Raw genomic sequence first — 11454 nt, 5'->3', positions numbered from 1 at the left:
CTTTATTGATTTGACTAAGGAAATAAAAAACAGTAAATAATTGGGTAATTTTACCAAATCACCCTTATCAAATACTCCCTCTATTTCATGTTAACTGAATTTTGGGGTTTTTTCATTGTTCAAAATAATTGAATTGTTCAAAGTTTAAGATGGATGTTTGAAATTTTTTCCTTATTTGCCCTTTCCTTTAATGAAGTTTGATATTTTCTAGATTTATGATTTCACAGAGGACAATAGTGAAAAGTATGATTTAAATTATGTCCTTGAATGTTTTTTTCAATAAGTGTGCATTACATTACAAATTCAGTTAATATGGAATAGAGGGAGTATAAGTTATCTAAACATTTAAAAATGCATAGTAATTAATAGCAAAGGTAAAAGAGATGCAAAATTGTAAATTATTTATTGGCTTTATAAATTGAATAAGTATTATTGAACATCCCAAAAAATAGTATAAATTGACAAGTAAAGATTAACAAAGGGGGTATAAATTAATCATCTTCTTGTTTCGTTTTTCATATCAGATAAGTACACATTAACCCTAATTATACGTCCAATTTGGGATGGTCAAGTATCTATATTGAGAGATGGAAAATAAATTAAAATAAATTAAGGTGGAAAAAATTGAACATTGTGGCTTAAATTTATGTACCTTATACTCAACAATAGTATACATGACATTAATAGAAACGGAAGTGCAATATTACACTATTAGGTACTATTAATAACAAACTTGATACATAATCAATAATAGTAATTTAAATCCTATTCTTAAGTTTATCAGCTTTGCATAGTGGATTTTTCTTGGCCAAAATCGCACGTCCTATAGACTTGAAATTGAAAGTGCATGCATGTTCTTCTGGATGTCTATGAGTCTCGCAAAATATTTCATCGCACTTACAATTGAACCCTAGTAATCCCACCTTCTTCCTGCAAACCATGCATTTTTGTGGCTTCGTCTTCATCATCAAATCATCTTTTCCGGTTCTAATAGTAAGAGAAAACATCTTGTGAAATAAATATATTTCGTCATAGGAATCGTGATTTCTTGAATTTGCATAGGAACAACAATTCGTTGAGCATAAAGTTGGGTTTTCTGTTTTGTCACAAGAAGTCATTTTTTTCCTTAAGAAACATCTTGTGGAATAAATATATTTCATCATAGTGATCGTAATTTCTTGAATTTGCATAGGAACCACAATTTCTTGGGCATAAAGTTGGGTTTTCTGTTTTGTCACAGGAAGTCATTTTTTCTTCTTAATTATTTGGTTATAATGTGTTTCTATGCAATTGATTAGTCGTAGTGATGGGTGTCTATATAATGATGTATTTGGGGTTATAATTACTTTATATATAGAGCCTAGAGGAAACTTTTATAGAATCCAAATAATAATCAAACTAGGAGTTCCCTAAAAATCATATTTGAAAATTTTATTAGCCTATTTGGGCCGCTCCACACTAACGTCCGCCTTCTAAGTATATTTTAAGAAAGAAAAAGTTACCTAATTAGACAAATATTCCTACTATTTTTATTAATTTATCTTCTAGTTTGAAGTAATTACATATTGTCTCACTAATTAATTAGATGCTTTTTTGACATGTGAGTATAACAATCTTATATATATTTCCTTAAGTAATAATACTGGATATGTCAAATACATATATTCGAAGTCCAAAATTGATAAGATTTATAATATTACAAATTAACATATATCTAAATAATTAACTCATAAATTTAGGGAAATTTCTATAAGTTACCGTAAAGAAAATGACCATTGGGTCACTTTTACTAACCCAAATTAGTCCAATTTTCATATTTTACTTCAATTAGTCAGTTGAATATCATAATTTCAACACATTAACCATCTTAAGAAATTTCCAACTCCTTTTTATTTACTCACCATACACATGAGAAAACAACTAGCTAAGAATTGAATCATGATTTGCTTTCTTCCAACTCCCTTAATTTTTCCTTCTTATTCTGTTTCTATTTTGGGCGTCATTATTAGAATATAGTACTACTATTTTCGTCATTGAAGAAAAATAGGGGAGGAAAACGTGAATCATTTTTAAAATTCATTTTGGGTGAATAATATATCAAAAGAGAAGTTCATTACTAACAATTTTGAATTGTTTTGAGGAAGATTTGAGTTGATGACCATTGAAGTTCGCCATTGAAAATCTTTGAAACTCAAATTTTAGATATCGATATGTCGCAAACGTTAATTGTTTTGAGTGAATAATATATCATCAAAAGATTCAAAACATTGAGAATTGCTTAGAGAAGATTTGAGTTGGTTGGAATTGGGGAAAAAATTGATCTATATACTTTATTGTAGTGAGTTGGTTAGAATTGGGGAAAAAATCGATCTACAATATATACTTTATTGTATCAACAATGTATATTAATGTATATACATCTTTAATATATAGTTACTCATCATTTATACACGAATATACATATTTATACAATATCAGATACATTGCATATACATATAGTCATTTTGTTGAAAGTAATTTTTGATGCCCATACGTATTGCTAATTTTGGTTATTTTATGTAAATGAAAATTTAGCTATATTGGGTACAAATAAAATTACTTTATTGTATATATATGAAATTGTCCCATTCTTTTAAGTGAAATTTTCCTTCATCGTCTTTTTTAGAATAATTATTTAGTAAATAATTTATTTATTTTTACATGTCACAGACCCTTTAGATCATGGTATAATTACCTGCTTATGTTTTTAAAAATAATTAAATCGCCATTACATAGGAGCTAAATCAATCCAATGCTGCAAATCAAAATCATGGTGATTAATAATGAGAATGTGGACATTGAGTGTGAAGTCTTAATTAGTTGGTCCACAAACATATTCAAGAAAATCTTATTATAAAATAGAATAAAACAATGGATAAGAATCAAAATGTTTTAAACTATGTGAAATTGAATAATAATGTCTTCAGTTAATAATTTGAAAAGTACAAAGAAAATTGACCAAAACTTCACAAGAGAAGGCTTCCAAGGATTTTTCCTATTGTAGTAGTTCGAAGAGCACTAATAAACTACTAGTGAACATTGAACCCACTACCCAGCCTAAATTTTACCAAAAAGTTTTCAAGTAGTTTGGTAAGGCATATCAAGTTTGTTGACCAATTCTTCGATTGGCTATGACACAACGCTTCTTCAACAAAAAGAATTTGCCCAAAAATGTTTAGTCAAAGAATTCTTCTCACACGAGTGCTTAGGTAAGAGAGATAACTTCATATTAATATATATTATAATCAATAACAGACAGTACGTTTGCCTAACCTTTCTTTGCAGAAATGGTGCGGTTGGCATGTAGGTTTAGTTGCAAACTCCTCTAACCCACTTACTCTCTGCTATATATATGTATGTGGTGTTCCCTCAGCCAACAAAGAAAAAAACGAAATGGCGATGACAATATATGTTGCTCCAATGGCAGAAAACAACCCTTCTGGGAATTCAACCTGCAAGAAAGAGAGACAACAAATTTCTATTCCGTTTATCTGGGAAGAAAGACCAGGAATACCGATAAAGGATTGGAAACCAAAGCCTGTGGCTATGGCTACTACTAGTGGTGCGTTTACGTTTACACCCCCAGTTAAGCTCATTGCTTCTGTTCCCTTTGAATGGGAAGAAAAGCCAGGAACACCTCTCCCTTTCTTCTCCCAGACATCTCCACACGGAAATATTGTTGGATTACCTTCAATTGTTAGGGATGTGCATGAAGGTAGAGATGACTTCTGGGCTGGAATTGGCGAGTACATTGATCAGCATGGTAGTCATGAAGAAGATGAGATGTCAGAATCAGAAGTTGAGGCATCTGATTCTGAATCAATTTATGAATCCTTCAGCTCAGCCCCTTCTTCCCTCCTAGCTAATGGCTTCATACCAACTGTGGACATTTCAAGTGCTGTTCCTGTGGAGCAAACTTCTCCGACAGCAGACATACACCACAGCCAGCTACAGACTCCTCTTTCACCAACTTCTGAAGCAGGCAGCAGTGTTCTTAGTTATGCCACTGGAACTACAAGCTTGGTTGGGACTGCTTTTCTGGAAAAGCTCTTCCCTCTATTATCACCTGATACAAGCTTTCTTCAGAACTGCAGCAACCCTGAAAAAGGAGGTTCTCATGTTCCTCCGAAAGCACTTAATAACAATCAAGTTCGTGAAAACAATTGCAGCACCAAAGTAAGGCATCCACTAACTCTAGGTGAGCTGATAATGATGAGCCGAAGAAGAAGTTACCAAAGGAAAACCGTCCAAATGCAGAAGCAGAGCATCTCTAAGGTAGTTCTCTGAAAAACATCAATCACTTATCCTGTTTAACCCAACAACTAGTAAACACAGGCATAATAATTCGCATTAAATAGCAGTAAGACGTTTTCCAATTAACCCTCTTTATATATGCCCCCAACTTAAACAAGAACAATATAATACTTGTTGCAGGAAATGATGGATAATGATGTTTTTGGAAGCTGCATCCTTGGAATTGGCAACAGCATTGGCGAACTGCACAACAAGTGGAAGAGGCAATTGCAGCTCAAACTAATCTGAAAGATGTGCATCTTGATTCACAGTTTGGCACAACTTTGAAAGGGCTTACTGTCTCGTCACCTAAGAAAGTCATTTCTGTTATCCGTTCTTAATTTAAACTTGTGCAACACGTTTCACATTCTACTGTACAGCTTGGAATTATAATTGGCAACATGAGTGCAACTTTAGTATTAAGTGTCAATGATGCACATATCAAATTCCAAAATAGGGACAGTGCATTCTCAGAAAAAAAATGACATAACTAACACAGCATACACTATTTTAAAGCTATAAACATTTAATCAGAAGGCCTAACTACGTTCAACAACTTTACGTATCCGTTCCATAACTACAGGAATGTCCTTTTCTTCTACCGTACTAAAACAACATCTGAACCATCCAGGTTCAATACAATGGCAAGCTGACCCTGGAGTCACGTTTATCTTAGCTACATTCAAGAGCTTCTCCCACAGCTCAAGCTCTCCCTTTTCATTATAAGGGCAAATCAATCCGCTCATATTAACCCAACAATACAGGCCTGCACTGCTGTTCATGCATTCAATGCCCAATTGTTTTAGACCTGCCACAAATAAGTCAAACACTTTGCGCAATCTCTCTCTGTTTGTTCTCATATAATCCTTGATGAACCCAGCATCTGAAAGCATTGCAACTAATAGGCTCTGTGTTGGTGCTGAAGCGGCACAAAATCTTGTCAACTTTTTAGATGCTGCCACAACATTCTCATTGAAGGAATACAGAACACCGAGCCTAAACCCTGGCACAGAAAGGTCTTTGGATAATCCATATATTATATGAACCCTGTCCCTGTCAGGATCCTCTTCATCAAGAATTTCAGCAATGCTTACAAACTCTGTACCACCATAATTAGATCCAGCAAATATTTCATCTGATATTACATGGATGTTCTTCTCCCTCGCAAAATCTAAGATTCTGCATAGCGTTTCCCTACTCATAATGTTCCCTACAGGGTTAGACGGGTTTGAGATAAGTATTCCACGGACCTTTTGCCCTCGCTTTCTTGCATGACTAAATGCTTGATCAAGAGCTATTATATCCACCATGAAAGCATCGGAGCTACGACAGTGAACAGGTATAAGATCTACACCAGTTCTCCATCTTATGTCCCTATCAAAGCTGCAGACAGAATCTAGTTACACACGAGCTGCACAGCACTGGTGTGCATACTGGAGGAGATAGAAAAAGACAATGTGACATTATATTAAATCAGGTTGAAATTAGAAATTACCCAGGATAATAGGGGGTTGGAACAAGCAAAGCATTCCCGTGGTCAGCCAAACAAAAGCACAGAACCTCAATGGCCGGAGTTGCACCTGATGTTAACACCATTCGAGATGGATCAAATGACACTTTTTCTCCCATGACCTGAGACATGAAGCCTGCCATGGCCTACACAATTAAGATTACAATGTTACAATATATCATTTAAAAGAAATCGCTGATAGAGGTGATTTAATTAGACGTTAAAACAAATAATAGTGCCCGACAGATACCCTATTAGACAGCAGGCGAATTAAATTGCTAAGAGACTGAAACTACAATAGGTGGACTGTAAAGAACAAATTACATGGATATCAACAACACTAGTATACTCTAAATCCCAAAGAAAAAATTAGGTGAACTCCTGGAAGATCAGAACCAGATTAGAGTAATCTGAAAGTCTCGTTTTAATCTCTTTTTTTTAAAATAACTGTGGTTTCCAGGCTAGCTTGCGTGCACCTTGACTAATTCCACGGGTTACCTGCCTCAATTTAATCTTCTTTTCATTGATGAAGTCACATTTTGGCAGACAAGAAACTGATAAATTAAGATGCCTGGATTTGGATCGCTGAAGAATCTTAGAAATTCAAAAGAGAAGCATACAGTACAAATTATGTGAGGTACAAAGTCCTGATCTAATGAAGACGATGTTGTCAAAAGCGAAAAGCATAGATTTGCATCAAGGGATGCTGAAATTTTAAGAACAAAGTGCACTTAAAGCTTGCGCCTTAGTGGAGAAAGACGTAAAGCAAGGTGGGAAAAAAGAAACACATGTGTAAAGTTACCAGTTTCAAACAAAAAAGAAAAAGAAACACATGTGTAACACAACAAAAAACAACTATAAATGCAAACAACAGATATGGGGGAAAATGGTTACTACATTTAATGAGATATAGGGAGTCAAAACCATGCAATCAAGTTCAAAAATTATTTTGGACTTTTTGATCCAGAAGCAAGTGCAATTCTGTTTTTTTTTGGGATAAAGTACACAATATTATTGACCCCCCTCCCCTCCCCTCCCCTCCCCCAAAATAGAGGCGATGTTGTCAAAAGCGAAAAGCATAGATTTGCATCAAGGGATGCTGAAATTTTAAGAACAAAGTGCACTTAAAGCTTGCGCCTTAGTGGAGAAAGACGTAAAGCAAGGTGGGAAAAAAGAAACACATGTGTAAAGTTACCAGTTTCAAACAAAAAAGAAAAAGAAACACATGTGTAACACAACAAAAAACAACTATAAATGCAAACAACAGATATGGGGGAAAATGGTTACTACATTTAATGAGATATAGGGAGTCAAAACCATGCAATCAAGTTCAAAAATTATTTTGGACTTTTTGATCCAGAAGCAAGTGCAATTCTGTTTTTTTTTGGGATAAAGTACACAATATTATTGACCCCCCTCCCCTCCCCTCCCCTCCCCCAATATAGAGGCGGTATATATATATATCCATCAAATTGGGTGAAAACCCATGTATACAAGCAGTATATCTATAAAACAATCTATAATCTAGTTTTTCTTTTCTTAATACAACATACCAAGTGTAATCCCATAAGTGCGGTACTTTTCTATTCTTAATCACTATCATATTTATCCAGAAAATCTGTTAGCTGTATATGCTGTTTTGCTAGCTCTATTTATTGATCAGCGTCAACCTCTTCAAGACAGAGACCATGAGAATGCTTCAAAGCATCAGTGTCTATGCCAAAGAGTTGCTTCCACAATGGCCAATGTGAAGTACTCAGACTGAGTTTACACCAAACTTCAAGGTTTAAGCACGCCTTTAGTGATGCTGGTTAATACCCCTTCCTCCCAAAATACTTGTCCTATTTCTTTTTTTCAGGTTGTCCCAAAATGTGGCCCAATAACAATAACCACACCTTAATCCCAAACAAGTTGTTAGCTATATGAATCCTCATAGACCATGTTTCTCCATTTAAGTTCAACTCATGCCATCATCGCACCAAAACAAAAATGGAAGTGAAAATAAGCTAAATATTTTTTAAAAGAATCTCTATATTTTTTACACGCATATAAATCTGTTTAGTATAAGATCAAAATATTCCAAGGAAGGCAAAATGTGTCCCCACTCTCTTTAAATAGAAAATTTTATACATTTTAAAAACTAGAAAAAGTTGTGTAACCCTCTTTCACTCTGTTTAAATATCATTCTGCCCTCAACTTCTTTTTCCTTGACACAAAAGTCAATATGGAACCACAAAACAACAACATACACCGTGTAAACCCACAAGTGGGGTTTGGGGAGGGTAGAGTGTACACATACCTTACCCCTACCTTGGGAGGTAGAGAGGTTGTTTCTCCTAATTGGTAATTTTGAATTTCTCTTAATAAATATAAGACGTAAAAAAATACACAACCAAATTGGAAAAGGATAGAGGAAATAACAGAAATATCAAATTTTTAGGCAAAACCAGAACCTATAGCCTCAGGTCATCCCAATCCTCCCTGTTCCAGAGCAAAACAAAAAAAAATACTTTACTTGTAAACATGGGTATATCAAAAATTTATTAGCCCAACCTGGAAAGTTTTTTCTTTATACACTTCTATAGATTTTTCCGGTCAAATTCAATGATTATAAGCTGAAGATAACTTAAAAAATATTGGGCATCGGATAATGCTCCCTACCTAAGAAGCATGTTCTAAATTTATGACAGTGCTCTAACTTCATACCATGTCAAATACTGACATTCGATGGTCACGACCTATTGCATCTCAATATTGCTTTAGTGTTTGGACTCATTTCATTAAATTTGGACACTAATAACTTGCCAGTTACTCCTCAACTTCAACCATTTGGGGCTATGACACGATAACAGAAAGTAGTAATGAGGCATTCTATGTATTATGTACTAATAACGAAAAATTACAAATTTAAAATCCCTGAACCACTAGGAGAACTAGACATAATTGACCAAATGCCTCCAACCCAAAGTACCATATGTTGGTAGTCTTTTACATTTTTATAGTGTTACGTTAATTTTAAAATATTTGTTCTATGTAACATTGGTGCCATTTTTTGATAGAGTATGTAACTGACATTTGTACTTTTTGAATTAATTAAGATGCTTCTTTTGGTGTTTATGAATGTCTCATGCCCTTTTGAGGGAACTTGAATGATCAAAGTTGCCTCTTTGGAAGAAGACACAACAATTCTAGAACTTGTACTGAATTGGAGCTTTCAAAGGCAAAACTTGACATCAGTGCTTGATGTGCCATTGACGTTGAAAGCTATTTTGGGATGTATGTGTGAGGAAATGGACCTCGGATCTACCACAATCCCTAAAGTCTCATGTAGACAGGACTATCTAAGACCATATAATGAGACTATAACACATTTGCTCAACCAACGTGGAACTTAACACTCAGAAACGCTCAGGATTAGAAAACTGTGGTGGTGGGAGGAGCATGGATAACATAACCCGGGATCTAACATTGAAAAACACAACAACGAGGATCGATGAGTCTGGCTATGATACCATGTGAAGAAATAGATCTTGGATCTAACTCAATAGTCAACCTTAAAAGCTAGTCCATGAGGGAGGATTGTCCAAGACAATATAAGGAGAGCACAAGTCATTCGTTATACTTCCACAAAAACTTATAAACTACGTTCTACAATTGTCAATTGACCATAGAATCTAGAAATTAACTAGATATACTCTACAACATTTGCACTTCAAAAAGTAACTTGGAAACAAAGTACTAATGAATAGTTGTTTAAAGTTTTTTTTTTTTGAGAAGTTATTTGTCGTACCAAAACAGCAAGGTAAATTTTCTTTTCATGTTTCGTGATCATAGAGCAACACAGGTTCGATAGACTATAAGACTGGTGCCTAGATTTTCAACAAAACATGCATATTCAGTAGCCATCTATTCCTTATTTTTCCTCATCGAGTTGCATTTTTAGGACTAGCCAATTGTGTTCAAGAATAACAGTTTTATTTAATGAATGCACTAGTTATTTCATGAAAAAAATTGGTTAACGAGCAAACTAAGTAATAACTGTAAGTATGCCATATATTGAAAATCAAACAGTAAGAAATACCATAGAAAATTAAAATATGAAAGAGGAAGAAACTAGATGATACAAAGACATGCATTTATTCATTTATCCTACAAGAAAGGGAAGTCTATTAATTCATCTTGACTGGACTGCGAAGATAAGTACCATTAATTGCTGGCCAGTCGCTTGTATACAAACTAATTTATTGTACTAATAGTATAAATGGAGTAAAAACAATTAAAGTGCTGAAAAACACAAGTAAGACCTTCCATAATTATTTTTAGTTCTATGATAGGAAGCGAATACAAATGGTTCCAGTTTCCCGTGTTTGAGAGCTAAAGCACGGTCCAATGTTCTCTTTGAAGAAATAGTTTCCACAAAAAGAAGGAAAACAACTCAGATACATAACAAGAATGATAATTACTATGCCAACAAGTTGGGATTAAGGCATAAATCATTTTCCACCTGACTCCTACTTGTCACTTGCTCCTATCAAAGCGTAAGCATCTCAGCAAACACCATTTCCCATTCCCCACCTCATCCTTCATTTATTATGCTGAAGAGAACTCATGCCATACCAAGTAGGCTTTACAGCAAGAACTCTCACTGTACTGAGGAGCAAGTTCCAGTAGAAAAACGAAATGAACTAAAATACATTACTAATTTTTTTCAGATTTAAAATGCATTACCACTTTCAGCTCAGCCAATCCATCAAATGGCTGGTATGTAAGAATTCCATTGATATTCAATCCATCACCGCAACTTCCAAGCGTGGAACCGTTCACATTGCTTGAAATCCACTTCTCAATCAAATCTAGCGACAACTTCAAGCAAATACAGAAGAAGAAACACATTGTAAAATCAGTGATTTCCAGTACAGAAAGAAGAAATGAACCCATAAATTAGCAGACTTTTACAACAGCAAAAATCACAGACTATACCCTGTTTTCCGCAATTCCGAGATCAATAACACCGTCGGGATTATCCAATTCATCGTACGGATCCGCTCGGAACCTATCCATTCCAATGTAGTAAGGGGAATCATTCGGTGCAGCAACCAAACTAGCCCTTGAAGACAAGAAGACACGGCCAACAGAACCACGAGTTGACAAATTTAAACGTGAAGACGAGCGTTGTAACTCGGAGAGGTTCGGCGACGACGTGGACGGTGACGGAGGATTAGAAGAAGACGGGGTAGTACGGTGTCGTTTTGAGTAGAATTGGAGAAAGTAGAAAAGTGCACAAGGAATGAGTGAGCCTAAAATAAGGCCGCCTCTGCCTTGAACTACACCTTGTAAGGGCACAACGAGCCTCATGCCTAAGTCCCTCCACTGTCCCCCGGAGATGCTTTTCCGGTATCGTTTTCGTTGTCCAAATTAGGTTTCAATTGACCGGTCGAGGTCATATGAGCCGCCGATGCGACGGCGGAAATGTGGCGATGTTGCCTCCGGAAGGGTATCAGGGTTTTGAAGTTTAGTTCTACTTTGCTTGGCTGGCCAGGGAAGATAGGATTCTGTTGATGAGTGACGAATCGGGAAGATAGGATTCTGTTAATGAGTGACGAATCGTCCGA

The 11454-nt window shown here is 35.2% G+C and overlaps 2 protein-coding genes across 2 annotated transcripts; one reads left to right on the top strand and one right to left on the bottom strand.

The window, feature by feature from the left end:
- The first annotated feature begins 2933 nt into the window (after positions 1–2933).
- LOC102604397 (uncharacterized) lies at positions 2934–4632 on the top strand. The gene is made up of 2 exons (XM_006347993.2): positions 2934–4314; positions 4474–4632. The coding sequence occupies exons 1-2, from the start codon at positions 3433–3435 to the stop codon at positions 4579–4581; spliced, it is 990 nt and encodes a 329-aa protein (XP_006348055.1). The 5' UTR covers positions 2934–3432; the 3' UTR covers positions 4582–4632.
- A 112-nt stretch (positions 4633–4744) lies between these two features.
- On the bottom strand, positions 4745–11454 carry LOC102604058 (probable aminotransferase ACS12). Its single transcript, XM_006347992.2, has 4 exons — positions 10823–11454; positions 10571–10705; positions 5828–5988; positions 4745–5715 (listed from the first exon to the last, which is right to left on the bottom strand). Exons 1-4 carry the CDS (start codon positions 11195–11197, stop codon positions 4872–4874), a joined length of 1515 nt encoding a protein of 504 aa, XP_006348054.1. The 5' UTR covers positions 11198–11454; the 3' UTR covers positions 4745–4871.

This window comes from Solanum tuberosum, unplaced genomic scaffold (assembly GCF_000226075.1).
Source record: "Solanum tuberosum cultivar DM 1-3 516 R44 unplaced genomic scaffold, SolTub_3.0 scf00099, whole genome shotgun sequence".
NCBI lineage: Eukaryota > Viridiplantae > Streptophyta > Magnoliopsida > Solanales > Solanaceae > Solanum > Solanum tuberosum.
This window is presented reverse-complemented; position numbering and strand designations above follow the sequence as displayed.